The sequence below is a fragment of the Leopardus geoffroyi genome, chromosome A1, assembly GCF_018350155.1.
Source record: "Leopardus geoffroyi isolate Oge1 chromosome A1, O.geoffroyi_Oge1_pat1.0, whole genome shotgun sequence".
Lineage (NCBI taxonomy): Eukaryota > Metazoa > Chordata > Mammalia > Carnivora > Felidae > Leopardus > Leopardus geoffroyi.
This window is the reverse complement of record NC_059326.1, coordinates 178,354,399-178,376,066: the sequence shown is the minus strand read 5'-3', so window position 1 is coordinate 178,376,066 and position 21,668 is coordinate 178,354,399. Positions and strand designations below refer to the sequence as shown.

At 45.1% G+C, this 21,668-nt stretch overlaps 1 protein-coding gene across 2 annotated transcripts; it reads left to right on the top strand.

Moving 5' to 3' along the window:
• Nucleotides 1–1,237: 1,237 nt before the first annotated feature.
• On the top strand, nt 1,238–11,638 carry LOC123610794. Of its 2 annotated transcripts, none has more exons than XM_045501835.1 (3): nt 1,238–1,357; nt 1,930–2,017; nt 9,003–11,638. In XM_045501835.1, the coding sequence occupies exon 3, from the start codon at nt 9,181–9,183 to the stop codon at nt 11,218–11,220; it is 2,040 nt and encodes a 679-aa protein (XP_045357791.1). In that variant the 5' UTR covers nt 1,238–1,357; nt 1,930–2,017; nt 9,003–9,180; the 3' UTR covers nt 11,221–11,638. The 2 variants fall into 2 exon arrangements, with proteins under 2 accessions (XP_045357791.1, XP_045357802.1); XM_045501846.1 differs by having other exon boundaries at nt 1,248–1,357; nt 1,933–2,017.
• The last annotated feature ends 10,030 nt before the right edge of the window (nt 11,639–21,668 follow it).

Sequence of the window (21,668 nt, the reverse complement as noted above, 5' to 3'; positions counted from 1 at the left end):
CTGGTATCCCAGGGCCACCAACACCTTTCATGGGCTATCTACCACTCTGAGACCCCCGACCCCCACAAGAAGTACTTTGCATTAATAAGCCTCATCATCCTGCCTTCCCTGCTGTTTCTTCTGGCCAGTTCATTCCCAGCCAAGTTTCTTCAGCTACATCACATCACTCCCATCTATACCAGGAAGGCTGCTAAGTCCAGTCCCATCCCTTCTGCACTCCTCCAAAGCCCAGTCAAGGCCCCTTATCCAGACTAGAATGCCTGACAAGGGGCAAGGATTTTGTGGCAGGGGACTAGGAACTAAGAGTATCCAATCCTGTCTCCTAACCCCCCACTCCTTCCCCTGGCTAAGAGGCCAAAGCCTCTCACTGGTAATGCCAACACAGAATAGGTATATGACTGAGGAGAGTTGGAGAAAGACGATTATCATGGACTCTATGAAGGAGAGAAGTCCTTACATGATAAATATTAGCTCACTGTGATGATTAATTTTATGTGTTAACTTGGCTAGACCATGGTACCATGGTAAAATTCTATTCTAGTTGTTGTTGTGAAGGCATTTGGTATATATGATTAACATTTAATTCAGTAAACTTTGAGTAAAGCAGATAATTTTCCATTATGTGGTGGGCCTTATCCAATTAGTTGAAGGCCTTAAGGGAAAAGACTAAAGTGTCCTGGGAAGAAGGAATTTGGCCTCCAGAGCATATCAGAATTAAATCATTTTGGATAATTAAGAAGGAGCTGTGAAAGGGGACTATCCAATGAGCATCCAGAGCATGCTGTGAAAGGAGAGGACCACCTCTCTCAATCACTTCCTACATGCGTAGCATCTTCTGGGCAGTGCCTCATTTAGTATTGTAACAATCCTCTGGGATAGTGTTCTGTGTAGAACTTGTCTGTGTGACTTGTCATGAATTTCTGCCCAGAGCTGCACGCACACAATCATGGGGCAGGGTGGTGCTTACTTGGCTTGTGCTTCACATCTGGCCTCGGGATCAGAATTGGCCCTTCTGTTCCTGATGCCAAGAGGGAATAATTTGCCTCACCTCCTTGAGCCAGACCAGGCTGGCCCCTGGAGTGGATCAGGGAGAGAAGAGAAATATGCAGACACCCAGGCTCCTAAGATTGTGCAATATAATAAGAGAAACAGAGAAACAACCAGCTTGCTCAAGACTGCACTGGGGCAAACTTAATGACTAACCATAGATCACACATGGGTAGTGTATATATTGCCCTGGCGGGTATAGTTAGTTGGAAGCCTCACCTGAGGGGAGGATGCTTCACCCAGGACCCTCAATCGGGACTCCAACCAGGCTCTTCACCGCGGAGCTTCCCCAGCTAGGAGGCTGGATGTTGTGAGTACCCGATTTGATGTATTATGATAAAGGAAAGAAAGGTTAAAATAGGCAGAGAGGGAAAGGTTAGAACCCGAGGTCCCTGGGTGGGGAAAAACACATATTTTGGAACAATGCTGGGAGCTCTGATCACAGCAAACCACCCCTCAGACATAAGGTTCCTCTTAAGAATGTAACAGACACCACCTACTCCCTCTAGGTTCCCCTCAGGAATTTGACAATCAAAATACCTAACTAAAATAAGTAAACAATAAAAATTTACGTTATACAAGGCACAGTATGACCTTAGTCAGGATCCTCACGCAATGGAGTCTAGCCTATCAGGAATGGACAACCCAGCCCCTGGAGTGATCAAGCCAGTAAGAGTAGGACCTGAGAAGGAAGAGCAGGAAGGGAAGGGGGGCTGACCAGAACCTTCTAAAACAAAGACCCTTGCCTATTGTCTCGGGCATTCACCTTCAATGCCCCCTCTCTGCAAAGAGAGCTTTCATACTGTTCTTACTTTCTAAGCTTATACTCTACTAAACTTTTGCCTGCTGCTCATTTTGTGCCCACCTCTTCATTCTTCAAAGCAGTGAGACAACGAACCCTGGGCATTGAGGTAAAGAATCCTGCAACATTACTTTGGGGGCTCATCTGGGATATCAACGTCTTCTAACTGTAAGTAGAGAACAGCCGGCACCCCCTCTTTTCTTTCTATCCTAAATACAACTCTTAAACCAAACAATGGGCACCTGTCAGCCAGATAAAAGCAAATAGTATGGCTGCCATTCTCAAATCTCAGGTGACAGGCTCCTTGGGTCTCCTCCCAGCTGATCCCCCAGCATAGTTGGGAACGTGTGGTTATTTCTTTCAAGAATGACCCCTAGATGCACAGACTCAGGGGAGGCCAAACAGCAACTGAAGGGTCCTGACCAAGTCCACTCTCCGATGGATGCCTGAAGGCTGTCGGTAGAACCTGATCCCTGACCACCCATTTGGGTAATTGGAGGAATTCTTCTCTTTCTGGCTCTAATTTGTGTTTTAGCATCAATTGCGGGATGCTGGATTCACTGTGTGTTTGATGGAAATATAGAAGAGAATATACAGTACCCCTTCTTGTTCTTCATGGTCTTGGAAAAGAAAAATGGGAAGAACTGTGATTTTAACCAAAAGGGCAGGAGAGCACTCCCTTTTGAGTTGTTTTGCTCAAGCCCTGGTTGAAATCGCCCCTCCTTTGATCCAAAGCCTAGGAAAACAACAGTGATGTCCTCGCTGCTGACCTCCAGATGCTCCACATTTGTGTTGTTTCTGCCAGGTGGAGGAACGGGTGTCTGTGCCATATGAAGGACAGAGGACTATGGCATCTGAAGGGCTTTTACTGGGTACACGGGAGCCATTGTGCTACACTTAGCCCAGTGTATGTGACTTGTACCAATCTAGATATTTTTTTAAACTTTTTTATTTATTTAGTCAGAGAAAGAAAGTGTGTGGGGGAGGGGCAGAGAGAGAGGGGGGGAGAGAGAGAATCCCAAGCAGGCTCTGCACTGTCAACATGGAACCCGATGTGGGGCTTGAAGTCACAAACTGTGAGATCATGACCTGAGCTGAAATCAAGAGTCAGGTGCTTGACCGACTGAGCTACCCAGATGCCCTCAACCTAGATACTTTAAAATGGATACCCACATGGCTGGAACATATTTATGTGGGCATTGCTGAAAAAGGCAGGAGACTAGCCCCCAACTTTGGCTCTTCTAGCTCCCCTCAATGGCTGATTTTATCCTTACAAAAAATAGTTTTCGCCAGCCTTTTGAAAGATAAAGAGGAACAGTTTTATTATGATCAAAACGTAAATTACCATTGGGCCAAAATAAAATTAGTGCTACCTTTTACAACCAGGGGGGTCTTACTTGGTCTCAGTCGATACCCCCAAAGTCCCACAGGCCAGAAACAGAGGGGTAGGAGAAAGTGGGGAAGACAAGGTCAGCTCTTGGAGGTAGGGTCAAACCTGAGTAAGAGCGACCAATCCAGCACCTTGTGAGACTGACAGGGCTTTTGGCTGCCAGTCGCATAGCCAGCCAAAATGCAGGGCCAGGAGATGAGGTTTCTCTTGGCCAATTGGGGTCAGGAGATGAGGTTTCTCCTGGCCAGCTGTAGGAAACTGACATAAGGGATGCCTTTTCCCCTTTTTCCTATAGATGGGTAATTCTCCAACCAAGGTCAATACTCCTTTGGGATGCATTCTGAAAAGTTAGAATGATTTTGATCCACAAATCCTGAAGAAAAAGCGACTCATCTTCTTTTGCACTGGGGCTCGGCCCCAATACAAATTGGAGGTGGAAACCTGGCCGCCGGAGGGAAATATCAATATAATACTATCTTACAATTGGACTTGTGCAAACGTGAGGGGAAATAGGGAGAATTCTCCTATGTTCAGTGTTTTTGGGCCTTAAGAAAAAATAGAGATATGTGCAAGCAATGTAAGGTTAATCCTGACTTACTGGCAACCCTTTCCAAAGTCCAGCAATCAGGAGGGGAAATAATCAAGGGCACCTTGCCAGTACCCAAAGCAGACCTAGAGATGGAGGAAGGGAAGCCTTCCACCCCCACCTCCTCCTCCTCAGGTCCTCGATCTATATATCCAGACTTAAAAACATGCACTTCTGCTCCCTGCTGCCCACTTTACCCAGGCCATCCCCGTAATGTAACAGGCATGTTTCCTCTACGAGAAGCTGGAGTGCCAGAAGGAGGGACTCAGGGAGGCACCACTATGATAAGATACAAGTACCTTTTTCATTACAAAATTTAAGACAGATAAAAGGGGATACTACATAAGTTTTCTGATGATCCAGGTAAGTATATAGAGGCTTTTCAGAATATTATGTATGTTTCTGAATAAACCTGGAAAGATATAATGCTTCTGTGGAATCAGACTCATAATGAAAGAGAGAAACATGGGTTTCTGGCAGCAGCTGAGAGATATGGGGATGAGCAACTCATTAATTATCATGGGACTGGAGGTCCTATATAGGGAACCTGAACTACTGGAGTTCAGGCAGTCCCATCCCAAGATCCTAATTGGGACTATGATAATCCCATTGGGGAATGGTGTCACTGCCATTTCCAAGCCTGCATTTGGGAAGGATTAAAAAGAACAAAGGGTAACCCCTTAAATTACCCTAAATTAGCCACTATTTTACACAGGATTAAAACCTGGTGGCCTCCCTGGAAAGGTTAAGAAAAGCTCTCATTAAATAGATGGCTATCTCCCCTAATACCTCTGAGGCTGAGATGATTCTAAAGGACAAATTTGTCACTCAATCAGTCCCCGACATTTGAAGGAAGCTGCAAAAATTGGCTGTTGGCCCAGAAGGGACCCTGGAGGAGCTCTTAAGAACTGCCAATTGGATATATTACAACCAAGATCAAGAGGAGAATATGGAACAGGAAAGGAGGCTTAAGAAAAAATCTGAGGCCTTAGTTGCAGCCTTAGGTACTATGTCAGACCAGACTTCTCAAGGTCCTGGCACCAAGTGCCATTTATGTGGCCGTTCAGGGCTCTGGACAACCAAAGTTGAATCCCTGTCAGCTCTGCCCCTTGTATGGAGACAATCACTGGAGATCTGAATGCCCCCAGGGACCTCAATCCGTGAGGGCTCAGATAACCAATGTCCCTGAAAGGGACTGAGGGAGTGGGGGCTCTTTAGGGTGGCTCCCCCCAAACCAGCTACCTATCAGAAACCCAGAGCCTCGGATAACTCTGGAAAAAGAAGGGAAACCGGTTGATTTCTTTCTTGACACTGGAGCCACCTTTTCTGTCCTTCTTTCCAAAACTGGCCAACTATCCAAACACAGTGTGATGATTAGATATGTCTCTGGAAACCTTATGACTAAATTTTTCTCTCAGCCACTGGGGTACATACGGGGAGACTTGATTTTTTTTAATATAATTTATGTCAAATTGACTTACATCAACACCCAGTGCTCATCCCAACAAGTGCCCTCCTCAATGCCCATCACCCACTTTCCCCTCTTCCCCACCCCCCACCCACCCTCAGTTCTCTGTATTTAAGTCTCCTGTGGTTTGCCTTCCTCCCTCTCTGTTTGTGACTATTTTTCCCTCTTCCCCTCCCCCATGGTCTTCTGTTAAGTTTCTCAAGATCCACATAGGAGTGAAAACATATGATATCTGTCCTTCTCTCACTGACTTATTTCACTTAGCATAACACTCTCCAGTTCCATCCACGTTGCTACAAATGGCATGATTTCATTCTTTCTCATTGCCAAGTAGTATTCCATTGTGTATATAAACCACATCTTTATCCATTCGTCAGTTGATGGACATTTAGGCTCTTTCCATAATTTGGCAATTGTTGAAAGTGCTGCTATAAACATTGGGGTACATGTGCCCCTGTGCACCAGCACTCCCGTATCCCTCGGACAAATTCCTAGTAGTGCTATTGCTGGGTCATAGGGTAGCTCTATTTTTAGTTTTTTGAGGAACCTCCACACTGTTTTCCAGAGCAGCTGCACCAGTTTGCATTCCCACCAACAGTGCAAGAGGGTTCCCGTTTCTCCACATCCTCGCCACCATCTGTAGTCTCCTGAGCTGTTCATTTTAGCCACTCTGGGGAGACTTGATTTTTTCACATTCTTTTTTGATAATGCCAGAGAGCCTCCTCCCTTGCTAGGAAGGGACATTATGACTGAATTAGGGACTATACTGCTACTGGATCCAGGCAAGATAAACAGCTGATGGAAGTTGATATTGACTCATGAGTATGGGCTATACAAGGAGAAGCAGGCCAAGCCTTAACCACAATACCTGTCCAAACACACCTTAAGGATCCCACTTCTTTTCCATGCCGGAAGCAGTATCCTCTCAAACAGATGCTGAAAGGGGGCTAATAAAAATTATAGAAACCCTAAACAAACAGAGACTTTTAAAGAAATGTAACAGCCCCTGTAATACTCCAATATTAGGAACAGCCTAATGGGGAATGGAGGCTAATGCAAGATCTACCCATCATTAATGAAGCAGTGGTCCCCATCAGCCCCCGTCTGCATGGTTCCAAACCTCTATACCTTGTTGGCCCAGATTCCACCAGCTATGAAATGGTTTACAGTCTTAGATTTAAAAGATGCTTTCTTCTGTAGTCCAATACATCCTGATTCTCAATTCTTGTTTGCCTTCGAGGATCCTATCAATCCGGCTTCACGATTAACTTGGACAGTGTTGCCTCAGGGCTTTCTAAATAGTCCACGTCTATTTGGACAGGCCTTAACATGTGATCTTTTGGAATTTTCATCTGATTATTACACTTCGCTGCAATATGTGAATGATCTCTTGCTTTGTGCCCTTTCTGAACCAAGTATACAGGCCGGTACCAAGGCCCTCTTAAATTTTCTAGCAGAAAGAGGCTATAAAGTCTCCCAACAAAAGCCCCAACTGTATGAGACCTCTATTAAATATCTAGGATTGATCCTTTTGTAAAGCACGAGAAGACTAAGTTAAGACAGAATTCAGTCTATTGTCTCATACTCCCTTCTGAAAACTCTTAGACAACTGAGAGGGTTTTAAGGATTACCGGTTATTGCCGCTTATGGATACCAGGATATGGAGAGATAGCTCACTCCTTACCAACTAATCAAGAACACACAGGCAGTAAATATTCACTTGCTGGTATAGAACACTGAGTCAAAACAAGCTTTTAGTTAGAAAACTTAAGCTGGCTTTGTTGGGCACCCCCAACCTTGAGCCTTCCCATTGGAAATTCTTATAATTTATATGTTACAGAGAGAAAGGGGGTAACTTTGGGCATTTTGACCCAGAAAGGAGGCCCAGTACAGCAACCAGTGGGGTGTCTTAGCAAAGAACTTGATCTGGTAGCTTGTGGCTGGTCTGTATGTCTCACAGCCGCCGTAGCTGTTGTCCTCTTAATTCCTGAAACTACAAAACTAACCCTTGGGCAAGACCTTACCGTCTATGCCCCACATAATATCCAGGGATGGATAATAGGTGGACAGCAGCCATCAGCTCATAGATAGCTGCCTTCTATGGTATCAGGCACTCCTGCTGGAGGGGCCTGCTGTGCATATAAAGACCTACTCCTCTCTGAACCCAGCAGCCTTCCTGCCAGAGGAAGGTATGGAGCTAATACAACAAATCATACCCCAAACTTATGCTGCCTGAGACAACTGAAGGGAAACTCCTATAGAAAACCAAGAATGGACCCTATACACAGATGGGAGTTCTTTTGTTGAGCAAGGCTCCAGAAAAGCTGGGTATGTAGTGGTGACTCTTCATAAAACTCTGGTAAGTGATGCCCTGCCATCAGAAACGAGTGCTCAGCTGGCCAAATTAGTTGCTCTTATTACAGCCCTAGAGTTGAACAAAGATAAGAGAGTTAACATTTATACTGACTCTAAGTATGCCTCCTTAGTGTTACATGCCATTGGTATGTCAAGGAAGGAAAGACATTTTTTAACAGCTTCAGGGCCTCCTATCAAGTATCACCAGGAAATTACCAGACTTTTATAGGCTGTTCACCAGCCCTTAGAGGTAGCAGTAATACATTGTAAAGGACACCAAAAAGGAATGGATGAGCTATCAGGGGGAAACACGCTGGCTGATGACACAGCAAAATTGGCAGCCAGATCTCAAGTTAGCCCCACTGTTGCCTCCCTTGTCTGGGATGGTTCTACAACTCAAGAAAAGCCCCACTACTCGACGGAAGGAAAACAACAGGCATCAGAACAGGGTTACACTCCCCAGCCTACAGGGTGGTTACAGGCAGATGACGGCAGACTTCATTTACCGGCCACCAACCAGTGGAAGGTTTTAGAAACTCTACACTATACCTTCCATCTAGGTAGGGATGAAACCCTACAAATGGCTCAAAAAGTTTTTACAGGAAGGAATTTAGGTAAGACTATTGAATATATTATTAAACCTGCAAAATCTGCCAAAGAAATAACCCCCTTTCTCCCGCAGGCTCCAATAGGGTTTCTAAGAATTGGAAATGATCCCGGGGAGGATTGGCAAATAGATTTCACACATATGCCAAAAACACAAGGATATAAATATCTTTTGGTATGGGTAGATACCTTCACACATACACATTGGGTCAAAGCCTTTCCTTGCAGGACTGAAAAAGCCTCAGAGGCGGTTCAGGCACTAATAAATGAAATTATTCCTGTTTGGACTCCCTAGATCCCTTCAAAGCCATAATGGTCCCTCCTTAAATCCTTGGTAACTGAGGGGGTATCTAGGGCTCTGGGTATCGATTATCATCTGCACTGTGCCTGGAGGCCACAGTTCTTGGGGAAGGTAGAAAAGACCAATGAAAGCATCTTAGAAAACTGGCCCAAGAAACAATTAAGAACTGGATATTCTATTTCCTATTGCTTTGCTTCAGATTAGAAATACCCCTACAAAAAAGCCTAAGCCTTTTTGAAGTTCTTTATGGAAGACCTTTTCTTGTTAATGACTTGCTGGCCGATAAAGAAGTATTTTATTTGATGAACTATGTAATTCCTTTGGCTAAATTCCAACAGATTCTTCAGGAATTATCTGCATGTCAACTCCAGGATGACCAGTCTCCTCTATATAATCCAGGAAATCAAGTATTCATGAAAACCCTTCTTTCTTTGTCCCCATCTCTAGAACCAGTGTGGAAGGGGCCACATATGGTAATCTTGGCAACTCCTACTGCTATCCTGGATTGTTCACTCTGGAGTTAAGCTGTGGTTTCTTCCATCAGAACAGGACAACACAGAGCCCGAGTAGACTTGTGAAGCAGGAGAAAGCCTTATATTGATCTTCAAAAAAAGGACACCCCAGAATGAAGATAAGTAATGCAATATATTGGAAAATAATAATAATATGCCTATGGGGTTCAGAAACACATCCTGTTTGTATTCCACCGACCCCACCACTATTAGGGTTGAATGATGGGGCCCCTTTGGTTGAGGCAGCTAACCTAACTTTTATAGAGGGAGACCGTGTTATAAAATATGACTTGGAATATGGCAATTTTACAATTTGGCATTGGGATAATAGCCATACCCTTAATTTACCTAAGGGCCAGCCTTTTTCAGGTTACTTATTTATAAAATTAAACCAAAGTCATAAATATTGGGCTGAAATTTTGCCCAATAATGAAACTGGAAGGGAATTATATAACTCAAATAAAAAGATACATTGTATTGCCATAGATATAGATGATAAAGAAATTAAAAAGGTCCCAGGTTATGAAGACCGAGATATTGCGGCTGGATGTGTGACATGCCATAGTACTGCTTGTCCCAATAGTCTCCTGCCCTGCCAATGCGGCTGGAAGGCTAATAACACATTATTCTTAAAGGTCCAATGGTGGACCCAAGTGCCTACGGAAAACATCACAGTTAGACCCGGAAGGCTTTGGGAACCTTTGTGGAAAACCCAAACCACCGCCTACCTGGGAGTCTCCTGGATTTTGTTAAGTCTAACTTGGGACACCCAGAGGTTTTGGGTTGATACTTACTATCGCAATTGTTCCCACTCCTTAGATTTACAACGGAAACAACACCTATGGTGGATACAACAACACTGGCCAGAAAACAAAAAGATAACGAAAAAAGACCTTATAGGAGGGCTAGGAACAGGATTACGTATATTGGGGCAGGCAGAATTTGCTGCCAATGAAGAACAACACAATTTAGAAAAGGATTCCTTATCAAAAATAGGGCATGTTGAAGGAACTTTGTTTCAAGAAGAAGGTAAAGGATGGGAAGTTCTTTTAAAAGAAAATGAGGCCATAGTAAGGTGGATAAGTAAGACCAGAGAAACCCTACAAAGACATTTCCAAACTCAAACCTGGGAAAGGGCATGTATTCTAACCCAGAAAGGATTGCTCACCATGTTAAATCAGATGGAATCTGAGGTGGCTATGAGACGATGGCCTACTCTAATGAATGCTGAAGTGGAAACTCAAAAATTATGGCCTATGTATGGAAGCCCCAAGTTATGGAAGATTATTAATGGGAGCTGTAACTTGAGGCGTTGCTTCTTAAAGGCACATGTGCCCCGGATGGACCATGCTAATTCATATCCAATAGTTCAGCTTGCAGGCATAGGGACTATATTAAATCAGACAAGGATTTTGCCAGTGGGGAGTCGATGGGCTGTAATGCCAAATGAGTCAGCTTGGGCTGCCATATCTCTTTCAAACTGTGAAGAGAGAAATAAAATCTGGCTGTGCCCTCAACAAAAATGGAACCCTGATTTCACTCAGGTCTGGCCCCTCGTCTCTACCCCAACAACCAATAGCATTTGGTACATGGGTAGAGGGAAGTTTTGCTGGGAAGGTAAACAAGGGGAAATAGCTGACACAGAGAGCTTTACCTGTCAGCATATGTATCATGTACTAAATCATACTGGAGTATGGTGCAACACTGGAACCGTTGGTCGAATACATTTACAAAAGAGTAACAAGACTTACAGTAATCTGGATATCAAAGATCAATCTTTCCTTGAAATAGAATTAAATATGCCTCATGGAGTTGTTCCTATGGAACCTGGATGGCCAAAGGAGGAATTGAGGATTGAGGGCCATGAACTAATTCGGGTGCTTAATTATTCTAATCAACAATATCACGAGATCGAAACAAATATGGAAGAGGGAGGAAAAACTATTGATAAATTCATAAAACAATATGACCAGACATGCCAGAGATATTTTGGGTGGCTACAATGCATCTTTCTTTCCCATGGTGTGGCTTCTTCCCTAGGAGGCATTGCATTTGGAATGTTGATGCTTGTTGGTCTGATAGTCTTTTTATATGTCATTTGTAGATGCTGTCGCATATGCCAGAAAAATAAGACATCCAAGAAATTTTGCTAGCCCAGAGGTTCCAAACACCCTCCCATTATCTTAGACATCTGGATTGACCTCTGAACCTGCCCTGACTGCCCTTCCCCTGTCATCGCCCCCCTTCAGCAGGAAGCAGTTAAGATTGGTCGTCGTCCCAGTTCCTAATGGCAGTTAGGAGTCACGTGTTCAGAGGGGGAATATGATAGGGAAAAGATAGGTTAAAATAGGCAGAGAGGGAAAAGTTAGAACCTGAGGCCCCTGGGTGAGAAAAACACATATTTTGGAACAATGCTGGGAGCTCTGACCACAGCAAATCCTCTCAGGCATAGGGCTCCTCTTAAGAATGTAAAACACCACCTACTCCCCTCAGGTTCCTCTCAGGAATTTGACCATCAAAATACCTAACTAAAATAAGTAAACCATAAAACTTACATCATGTGAGGGACAATGTGACCATAGTCTGACTCCTCACACAATGGAGTGGAGCCAATCAGGAACGGACAACCCAGCACCTAGAGTTATCCGGCCAGTAAGGCTAGAACTTGAGAAGGAACAAAGCGGGTCAGCAGAACTTTATAAAACAAAGACCCTTGTCTATTGTCTCAGGCATTCACCTTCGAATGCCCCCTCTCAGCAAAGAGAGCTTTCATACTGATGAGGGAAGCACAAGGCAAGCTGAGGGCCAGGCCCAAGCTGGCACACCCCCCACTCAAGGTGGGATGTGTGCTATTCCTCAGGCACTCCTGGCTGCCCAAGAACAAAGGAAAACAGAAAACAAGTGATTAAACTGATAGCGTCTCCATCAGTTTACAAATATCTTAGTACAATTACAAGAAAAAGACAATCTTATCAATAGCCTGATGTCCAGGAACTCCCTACTGTCTTAATGTTAATGCTTTGCTAGACAGGAATAACAACCTTAGCTTGACAATAGCTAGGCCTCCAGTAATCTGTGAGTCTTTAGCATATGGAAATTCCTTTAAGAAACTTCCTCTTGACTTTACCTCCCCCAACTCCATAGTGTAAAACCAGTCACTCTTCACAACCCTAATGCAGCTCTTTCTGCCCACCGGTCCTGTCCCCATGCTTTAATAAAGTCACCTTTTGTGCACCAAAGATGTCTTCAAGAATTCTTTCTTGGCCATCAGCTCCGATCCCCCACCACTCCAAAACCCCATCAATACTATTCTTACTTTCTGATCTTCTACTCTAATAAACTTTTGTCTGCTGCTCATTCTTTTCTGTGTCCACCTCTTCATTCTTGGAAGTGCGGAGACATGAACCCCAGGTTTTGAGGTAAAGAATCCTGCGACAGTATTAACCCTTCTTTGTTCGTCTCTCTACTTCTCTCCCTCTCTGTGTTTACTATAATCACTTAATTCCTTATATTCCCTCTTTCTTATAATTAATAAAGCCTTCCTCTATGAAACAGAAACTGCAGCGATCAGGAACTACATTTATTCAGAACAAAATTGGCAAAGTTGGCAGGATGCACGAGACGCCATTTCTGTTTCCACAAGGAAACTCAAACCGGCACGTGGAAATTCTCAGCTGGGAAGACCCACGGTTTTGTTCTCTAGCAAAAGAATGGTTAGAGAGAGCAGGGTTATGTGAACAATGGGGGAACGAAACTAAAATCATTTAAACCTCCGCAGGTTACAGAGGCACTCCAGTCTGTTGCTGGTAAGGACCATGTGGCTTTCCTGGAGCGTGGGGGATGGTGCTTATTAACAGCCTATCGCTGTGCCACAGGGAGTAGGGCTGAGTGTCAGGAAGAAGTAAGACTAGAGAAGGAGATTGCAGATTTGCAGTCCAGAATGGCTATGCTGCAATGCCCAACATTCATATTGGCGGACGAAGTCCACACATATCACCATGGGGCCAGAAAGGCTGCCATGCAGGTATTTAAATGTAAATATTTAAAAAGAAGGAGAAAGAGAAAGGTTAATACCAGAAAAGTTCACTTAGCCCTGGCAACTTTTGGACCGGGTTGGGACCCTGATGCCTGGTGATACCAGGGATGATGATAAAACAGGAATGGACTGGAGCAATGAGCATAAACATGAGAAACAGACTCACCCGCTCAAACCCATTCTCTCGGTGCTGCTGCCTAGAGCAGCAGGAAGACAATCAGGAAGGGAGTAGAGTCTAATCTCCTCTCCGGATGCAACCCAGGTTATAGGAGGAAACAGGCCATCCCTGATGAAGGGAATGCTGACCCTCTCTCTCACACTGTTCTTCCTCTTAATAGATGTGGGGGCCTCTCCCTCATTCATTCTCTGGGATAATGGTTACAATAATTGGAACTAACTGTGATTAGTCTACAGGACTTTAAGGAACATTCCCAAGTAGCTGCCGAAACTCCCTTTGTTTCAGGAAGCTCCCTGTCTTCTCTGGACTGACTCGGACTGTCTAATTCCACTTGTTGGGCGGGGCGGGAGGTGGGTTGGGGGGGACAAAAACCCAAAACACTGTGTCTGCTCATCTGTCTGAGATGACAGGCTTTAGGACCGGAAGACCTCTTTCTCTGCCCTCTGGATTTTTATCTGCCTCCAGCCTTCCTGGGGGCACCTGACCTCTCTGCCTTCCCCTTCTCCTCCTCCTGTTTCTGCAAGGGCATTAGGGTGTGGCCTGCATGACTGGTTATAATACCATCCTCAATGCCTTGAAGTTGGTTGACTTTTAAATGAACCCAGGTGGAACATAATTTGGTATTTAGACTAATTTAAGTTCATTGGTTTAATTAAGATGGACCTGTCTTTAGAGTTATGCATTAAATATATAACTTCTATTCTGTCTAGGTTTGCTGAAGCTCAAATAAGCTCGCGTTATCTCTGCAATTTGTTAGCAAAAAGATGACTTAAAGTAATAATTAATTCTATCTCAAAGTTGTCATGGGTAATTGTTAAGGTAGCTTTCAAAGTCATTGGTAACCTGAAACTTTAAAGTTTTGCTTGCATGATAAATGGGATTGAATTCATTGAACATCTAGGTCTTTTCCAGATAGGATAAAATACTAAAGCATTGATTGCTGAACATAGGTTTGTGCTTTTGACTTCTTATTGCAAAGAAAAACTAAGGATATTTAAATCTGTTGGAAAAAACATGCTTTGTGCTTTCATGCATTTGCTGTCTAAAGAATTCTGGTGTAACCGTTCACAATTGGTGACTAGCTAGTTTTCACTGGAGACTAAGGTTTCTAAGACTGACAGGAATAAGAAAAGTAACTCTGTACATAGAAAAGTGGGAGATAGGTAAGAAAGTTGTAAAGAATAAAAATACACTTTTGTTGAAGGTAAAAGAAAGTAATTTTGTCCTTAAATGGGACTGACTGGAGAGAAATGGCTTGGGACAAAATCTGAATGCAACGAAAAGCTGTAGAAGGCTTGTGAAGGGAACTTTTGGAAAGGAATTTTATGTATGTTCAGGACAAAGGTTAAAATACATAGATTTTAAAAGTACACTGGTATAAGATTAAAATTCTGCTTTGCTCTCTGTTAAAAAGGCAAGGTTTCTTGGATTGCTGGTTTGCTCTTGGGAAGGAAATTTTATCCGTCCCGGAAAACCAGTTTCTATGTTTGGTCTTTATCTAGTCTTTGATTAGTTAAAGTTAAAACTTCTCAATGTTAAAGGAGCTAAATCTTGCTAATAACTATATTAACCCATGTCAGAAAAAGACCTTCAGACTCAGGGAGAAGGAATGAATAGTTGGCTGTTTATTAAGCCATAAAATATGAACAAGGAGGGCAATGTTATTTACTGGCTCTTGGTCTGTTGCTAATGGGCTGAAAGTATGGATGGCCCATTTGAAAAAACACAGATGGACAGCTACCAGAAAGGAAATGTAGGAAAAGCCCTCTCTGGGAAGATATTTTGCAATGGGACAAAATGCCAAAATCACTGCTTTTCATGTAGATCCTCACAGTATGCTTACTTCTGCAGAACGAAACTTCAAGAAAGTAGTAGACTCTCTAGCACACATTGCAGTGACAATTCTGGAACCATCCTCTGACTACGGACTGGCATTATGGGCTCATGAAAAATGTGGACATTTGGGAGAGCAGGCTACTTACAGATGGGCTGAGGACCGTGGGATTCCTATCGCTCAGGATGCAATTAAAGAAACTATATCAAAATGTCCCATATGGCAGGTTTGGCATTAAAGGGGAGGTCCCCCAGCACTATAAAGGACAAATCCGGTGAGGAAAATTCCTAGCACAAATTTGACAGATTGATTATATGGGCCTTTACCATGGTCCCAATCAGGTCAATAGATTTGCATTGCTGTTGGTACCTATTCTGGGTATATGGTGGCACGTCCTTTTGCACATGCAACTCAACAAAATACTATCAAAACATTAGAAATAATTTTATTATATTACAGCACCTCAATACAGATCCAGAGTGATAATGGCCCCCATGTTACAGGTAGGTTGGTAAAGGTTTTTGCTGCTTCTTGTAACATTGAATGGATTTATCACATTCCCTACTATCTACAAGCGGCTGGACTAGTAGAATAAATGAATGATATGTTAAAACAACAGCTAAAAAGTCTGGGTAATGGCTCTTTAACAAATTGGAAGCAACACTTCATAGAAGCATTAAAAAGTGTAAACAATCAACTCATTGGTGGAAATAAAACTCCAATTGGATGAATGAAAACCCATAATTTACAAGTGACCAGTGTAAACAAATGCCATGGCCCAGAATCCCTTTGCTGAAAATATCAAATGAAGCCAAACTCCCCTATAGGGGCCACACCTGAATCAGTCGGTGCAGGCTTGCATTCATTAATAGAAATAAGACTAAGGGCTGCCTGAGTGGCTGAGTCTGTTAAATCTCCCACTTTGCTGGTCGTGATCTCACCGTTCACCAGTTCACTGCCCACTCAGGCTCTGCTCTGTCAGCGCGTAGCTAGCTTCGGATCCTCTGTTCCCCTTTCTCTCAATCTTTCTGTCTCTCTAAAATAAATAAAATTTAAAAAATTACTTTGGGGCGCTTGGGTGGCTCAGTCGGTTGAGTGTCCGACTTCAGCCAGGTCACGATCTCACAGTTCGTGGGTTCGAGCCCTGTGTCGGGCTCTGTGCTGACAGCTTCGGATTCTGTGTCTCCCTCTCTCTCTGCCCCTTCCCTACTCACACTCTGTCTCTCAAAAATAAATAAACATTGGGGCACCTGGGTGGCTCAGTCGGTTAAGCGGCTGACTTTGGCTCAGGTCATGATCTTGCGGTCCGTGAGTTCGAGCCCCGCATCGGGTTCTGTGCTGACAGCTCAGAGCCTGGAGCCTGTTTCAGATCCTGTGTCTCCCTCTTTCTGACCCTATCCCGTTCATGCTCTGTCTCTGTCTCAAAAATAAACGTTAAAAAAAATAATAAATAAATAAATAAATAAATAAATAAATAAACATTGAAAAAATTCTTAATAAAATAAAAAAATTATTTTAAAAATAAAATAAATAAAACTAAATAGTAAGTCAACAAACCATACTCACAGTCTGCCCACCAGACACTTCATGTGAAGGTCAGGGTTAGCCTCAAAAGGAACACAAGTGTTAGGGGGAGTCATTGACCCTGATTGTCAGGGAGAAATAACAATTCAGGGAAACTACCCCTACTAATTCAGATTTATGACCAGATTGGACAATTACTCCTATTGCCTACAATCACAGCTTGAGCTGAGATGGAACACCTCCCTCTCGGCTGACAGGGAGAGGAGACAAAGGACTTAAACCTACGGACTCCTAGAAAGTCAAATTTTGGGTAACTAAACCCCCAGACAGAATCCATACCCTTGCAGAAGTTGTGGCACAGGGAGGAGATACAACGGTAATAGTCATGTATTCTGGTGATGAAAAATTACACCATGTGCCCTAACTGTGGCAAGACAATCTCTATTCCAGCGGGACAGTCATTAATTAACCTTGTCTTGCTGGGCCTACTGTTCCCTGGCCATAGGACCGGGACACTGGTACCACAATGGACTGGAAGCCTTCTCACAGAAACATGCTGGATGCTTTCAGAATGTGACAGACCAAATGCAACAACAATATAATAATTTCACCATTTGTCTCAGGGATTCAACTCTAGCTAATGATGATGAATACATATGTATTAAACTGCAAAAAAGGGACTCCACTGAATTTAAACAGGAATCTATTCTAGTAACCGTGCATAACAACCCCACAACCCCTCTAAAAGAAAATAATTTGTGGTTACATTTAGCAACTAATGTATTGAACATGAGCTCCTTCTGCCTGCATAAGGGAAATAATCCACACACAAAAAAAAAACTTAACAAAATAGGGCAACTATAGATTATTTGTTATTATTGCACCATTTCGGATGTCAGAGATTTCCTTGAATGTGTTGTTTTATTATTACTGATGATTCCAAAACCATTAATGATCTCATTGATGATATGCAGCATGAAATTGACAAAATCACCACTTCTCCTGGAATATTACTTGGTTACCACATTGAGGAGGTTTCATCAAAGACATCCTACATGTTCATAGCGACTCTACATGTTCGCCTGGGATCATATAACGCTTGACAAGTCAAGGACCAAATGTTCTATGTAGAACTTGTGTCACTTGTCATGCGTTTCTGCCCAGAGCTGCACATACACAATCATGGCAGGGAGTGGGGGGCTAAGTTGGCTTGTGCTCTACATCCGGCCTCGGGATCAGAATTGGCCCTTGGGTGGCTCAGTCAGTTAAGCATCTGATTTCGGCTTGGGTCATGATCTCTTGGTTTGTGAGTTTGAGCCCCACATCGGGCTCTATGCTGACAGCTCAGAGCCTGGAGCTTGCTTCAGACTCTGTATCTCCCTCTCTCTGCCCCTCCCCTGCTCTCACTCTGTCTCTCTATCTCTCTCAAGAATAAATAAACATTTTTTTAAAAGTTAAAAAAAAAAAAAAAAAAGAATTGGCCCTTCAGTTCCTGACACCAAGAGGGCTTAACTTGCCTCACCAACTTGAGCCAGACCAGGCTGGCCCCTGGAACTGAACTGAACTGAACTGAAGGAGTGGATCAGGGAGAGAAGAGAAATATGCAGACACCCAGGCTCCTAAGATTGTGCTGGATGCTCCACCCAGGACCCTTAGTTGGGACTCCAACCAGGCTCTTCACCATGGGGCTTCTCCAGCTAGGAGGTTGGATGTTGTGAGTACCCGATTTTGTTGTTGTTGTTTCCTTGCCTCTTTTCCATCAGGTCTTTTGTTTATTTGTACCTTGTAAGTATGTACGGTAAATCTTTTTTTTTTAAGTTTATTTATTTTATTTGAGAGAGAGAGAGCACAAACAGGAAGGGGCAGAGAGACAGGGAGAGAGAGAAAATCTCAAGCAGGCTTTGTGCTGTCAGCACAGAGCCTGACACAGGGCTAGAACTCATAAAGCCAAGATCATAACCTGAGCCAAAACCAAGAGTCAGACACTTAATGGACTGACCCACTCAGGCACCCTGTGAGTACCTGATTTGATGTATTAACCCTTCTTTGTTCTTCTCTATACTTCTTTCCCTCTTTATGTTTACTATAATCGTTTAATTCCATATATTCCCTTTCCTTTATAATTAATAGTTCCCCCCCCCCCCCGCCCACGAAACAGAAAGTGCTGCTGTCGTGAAATTACATTTATTCAGAAAAGATAGGAATATAAATAATAACCCCATTTTGCAGATGGGAAGAGCGCAATGAGGTGAAATCACGTGACCAAGGTCATTAATAATTAAGGGATACTGGGGCGCCTGGGTGGCGCAGTCGGTTAAGCGTCCGACCTCAGCCAGGTCACGATCTCGCGGCCCGTGAGTTCGAGCCCCGCGTCAGGCTCTGGGCTGATGGCTCAGAGCCTGGAGCCTGTTTCCGATTCTGTGTCTCCCTCTCTCTCTGCCCCTCCCCCGTTCATGCTCTGTCTCTCTCTGTCCCAAAAATAAATAAACGTTGAAAAAAAAAATTAAAAAAAAAAATTAAGGGATACAGAACTTATAATAATAATGATTGTAACATTTACTCAGTGCTTATAATGAGCCAGACACTACCGTTCTGAATGTCTACTATAAGTCATTTCATTTAATCTTCATAAAAAAAAAAAAAATCACTCTATGCACACCCCTGACCTGGCCGCCTCTCACGCTGACAACACCTGTTGCACTGCCGTGGGCGTGGGCGCCATTAGGATTCAGTAGTCCTGGGAGGCTTTCATTCAGAGGTGGGACCTAGAAAGACAGGCAGGAGGAGGGGACAAGTCGGGCATGGGTGTCAGGAAGCCAGGTGCGTCTGAAGGACAAGGAGCAGGCCAGGCCAGGGAAACTGAAGAATCAGGCCCAGGCCCCAGGGTGGACGACCTCGATGCCAGGCTAAGGAAATGGGCTTTCCCTGGAGGTGGCAGAGAGCCTCGGCGGGGCTCCGAGGAGATGCGGAGGGAAGACAGACCTGCAGGCTGCAATGGAGGGGGCGGGGGGGTGGGGGCGCTCCAGAGAGGCCTGAGGGCATCAGCTCTGGAAGGGAGGGTTGAGGACCTGAGGGAACCTCATGGAAAAAAACAAACACGGGGAGTGAGTGGGGCAATGTGAGAGACCCGGAGCACGACGTAAAGGACGCGGTGGAGGGCTGAAGCTGAGGGATGGAGACGCGGGCCGCACGTGGGGCCCGGAAACACCCTCACGTCTTCGCTGGGCAGGGCGACCGGGCCTCCTAGGCCGGCGGGCTGGGTGCGAGAGGCGGGTGCTGCTCGCCGTGGTGCCGCTAGATGGCGCAGGCGCCCCGCCGAACGTGCCGCGGGACCCTCCGCTTGGCCAAGCGTCTTGCCCAGGTGGGCCGCAGGGGTGAGAGCCTGCCCGCGGGGAAGGATTCACCCTTCTTCTCCTAACCCCCAACCGCGGCCGGCGTCGGGAAGTGCCACCTGCGCGGGCCCAGGGCCCCGCGCTTCCAAGGGCCCACCCAACGCCTGGTGTCATGCTCTGTTACCACCACCTTGAAATCCTTCATAATGTGTGTGAACAAGTGCAGCCGTGTTTTCATTTTTGCCCCAGGCCCTGCGAACATATTATGCAGCAGGTCCTACCCAGAACTTTCTGCGTACAACACTTTCACATCCTGACTCATGTATCGGTCCCACGCCGCAGGGAGGTGAGGATATGGTTCCATTTTATAGATCTAGAAACTGAGGCTCAGAGAGGTGATGAGACCCGTCCAAGATCACACACTGGTTGTTGATGAGCCCGCTGGAAGCGGCTTGTGTGACCCCAAGTGCAGCGTCCTTTCCTGCCCACATTGGAAGCTGCCCAGGGCAGTCAGGGCCCTGCTTGGGCCAGAGGACCAGACAAAGGCCTCTGCACACTGCTCCCCAGGCAGCCTCCTTCAGGCCTACTCGGTGCTCAGAGGCTGAGACTGGCCTGGACTAAGGGTGGTTGTGCAGAACTGTCCCCAGAGTCTCCATTTCTTCTGGTGATTGAGAAATCCTGGGCAGCCTGGAGGAAGAGTCAGCCCTCCCGGTCCAAATGTTTAACCCTGGTGTCTGCCTCCTGCAAAGACAGCCACAGACATGGTCCTTGGGCCATCAGAAGGACGTGCCCATCAGCATGCTGTGTGCGCACAATGACAGGAAGGAAGGGGTCTGTCTTGCCAGTGAATGAGACAGCCCAGAGCTGGAATCCTGGCTCCCCCTCTCTCCAGCTGCATGGCCCTAAGCAGGTGGCCCCTCTGAGCCTTGCTTTCATCAAAAGTAAACAGGAGAAAATTCTCAGGGTTGCTGGAGGATTAAATACTTCAAGTTGCAGGTACTCAGTAAATATTCTTCTGTTTGCTTTTGGTTTTTGTCACAAAGGCAGCTGGGTTATCCGCTCTGGAATCTCCCCCTTAGGGAATACTCTGTTGGGTGGGAGGCCCAGGTTTGGAGGGCTGGAGGGCAGAGGGCGGGAGAACTGTGAGAAATGCAGTCTGACGTGCCAGACCAGGCACCAGAGGGGAGTTGACCAACTGTGAGTCTAGAAAGAGGCCTGCACAGTGTCTTCCCTGCTGGTGGAGGCTTCAGGAGGGCAGAGGGCAGGAAGAAAACAACAAAATGATAATACTTACGCTGCCCAGGTGGTCATACAATCCTAGGCTGGTTTTAAAGTCTTTTCTGGCCCTTCACGTTGCTGGGTTCTCCTCCCAGCTCCCTGAGAAGCCAAGAGGGCACTCATCACCCCCACTTTATAATGAGTGACACTTGCCCACTGTCAGGAGAGTGGCGCAGAGGCTTGGCCCAGCCTTCTGGGTTTTGATTCAATGTTCACACTGGTACCACAGCACCAGGGCCCCCAGGCCATGGGACGATGCAGCAGAAAAGGCAGAACGACCCTCTCGTTTCTCCATCTGCCAGACCCACAAAGCTAGGAGTGGGTGCTATGGTTGGAGATTGGGCAATGGAGAACAGAAGATTCTCCTGAGTCCAGGGCCTGTGCCCTACTCAAAGTCCCGGCTAAACCAGAATAAGAGG

Coding starts and splice junctions, on each gene's coding strand:
- LOC123610794 (XM_045501835.1), top strand. CDS start 9,181: ATGAAGATAAGTAATGCAATATATTGGAAAATAATAATAATATGCCTA.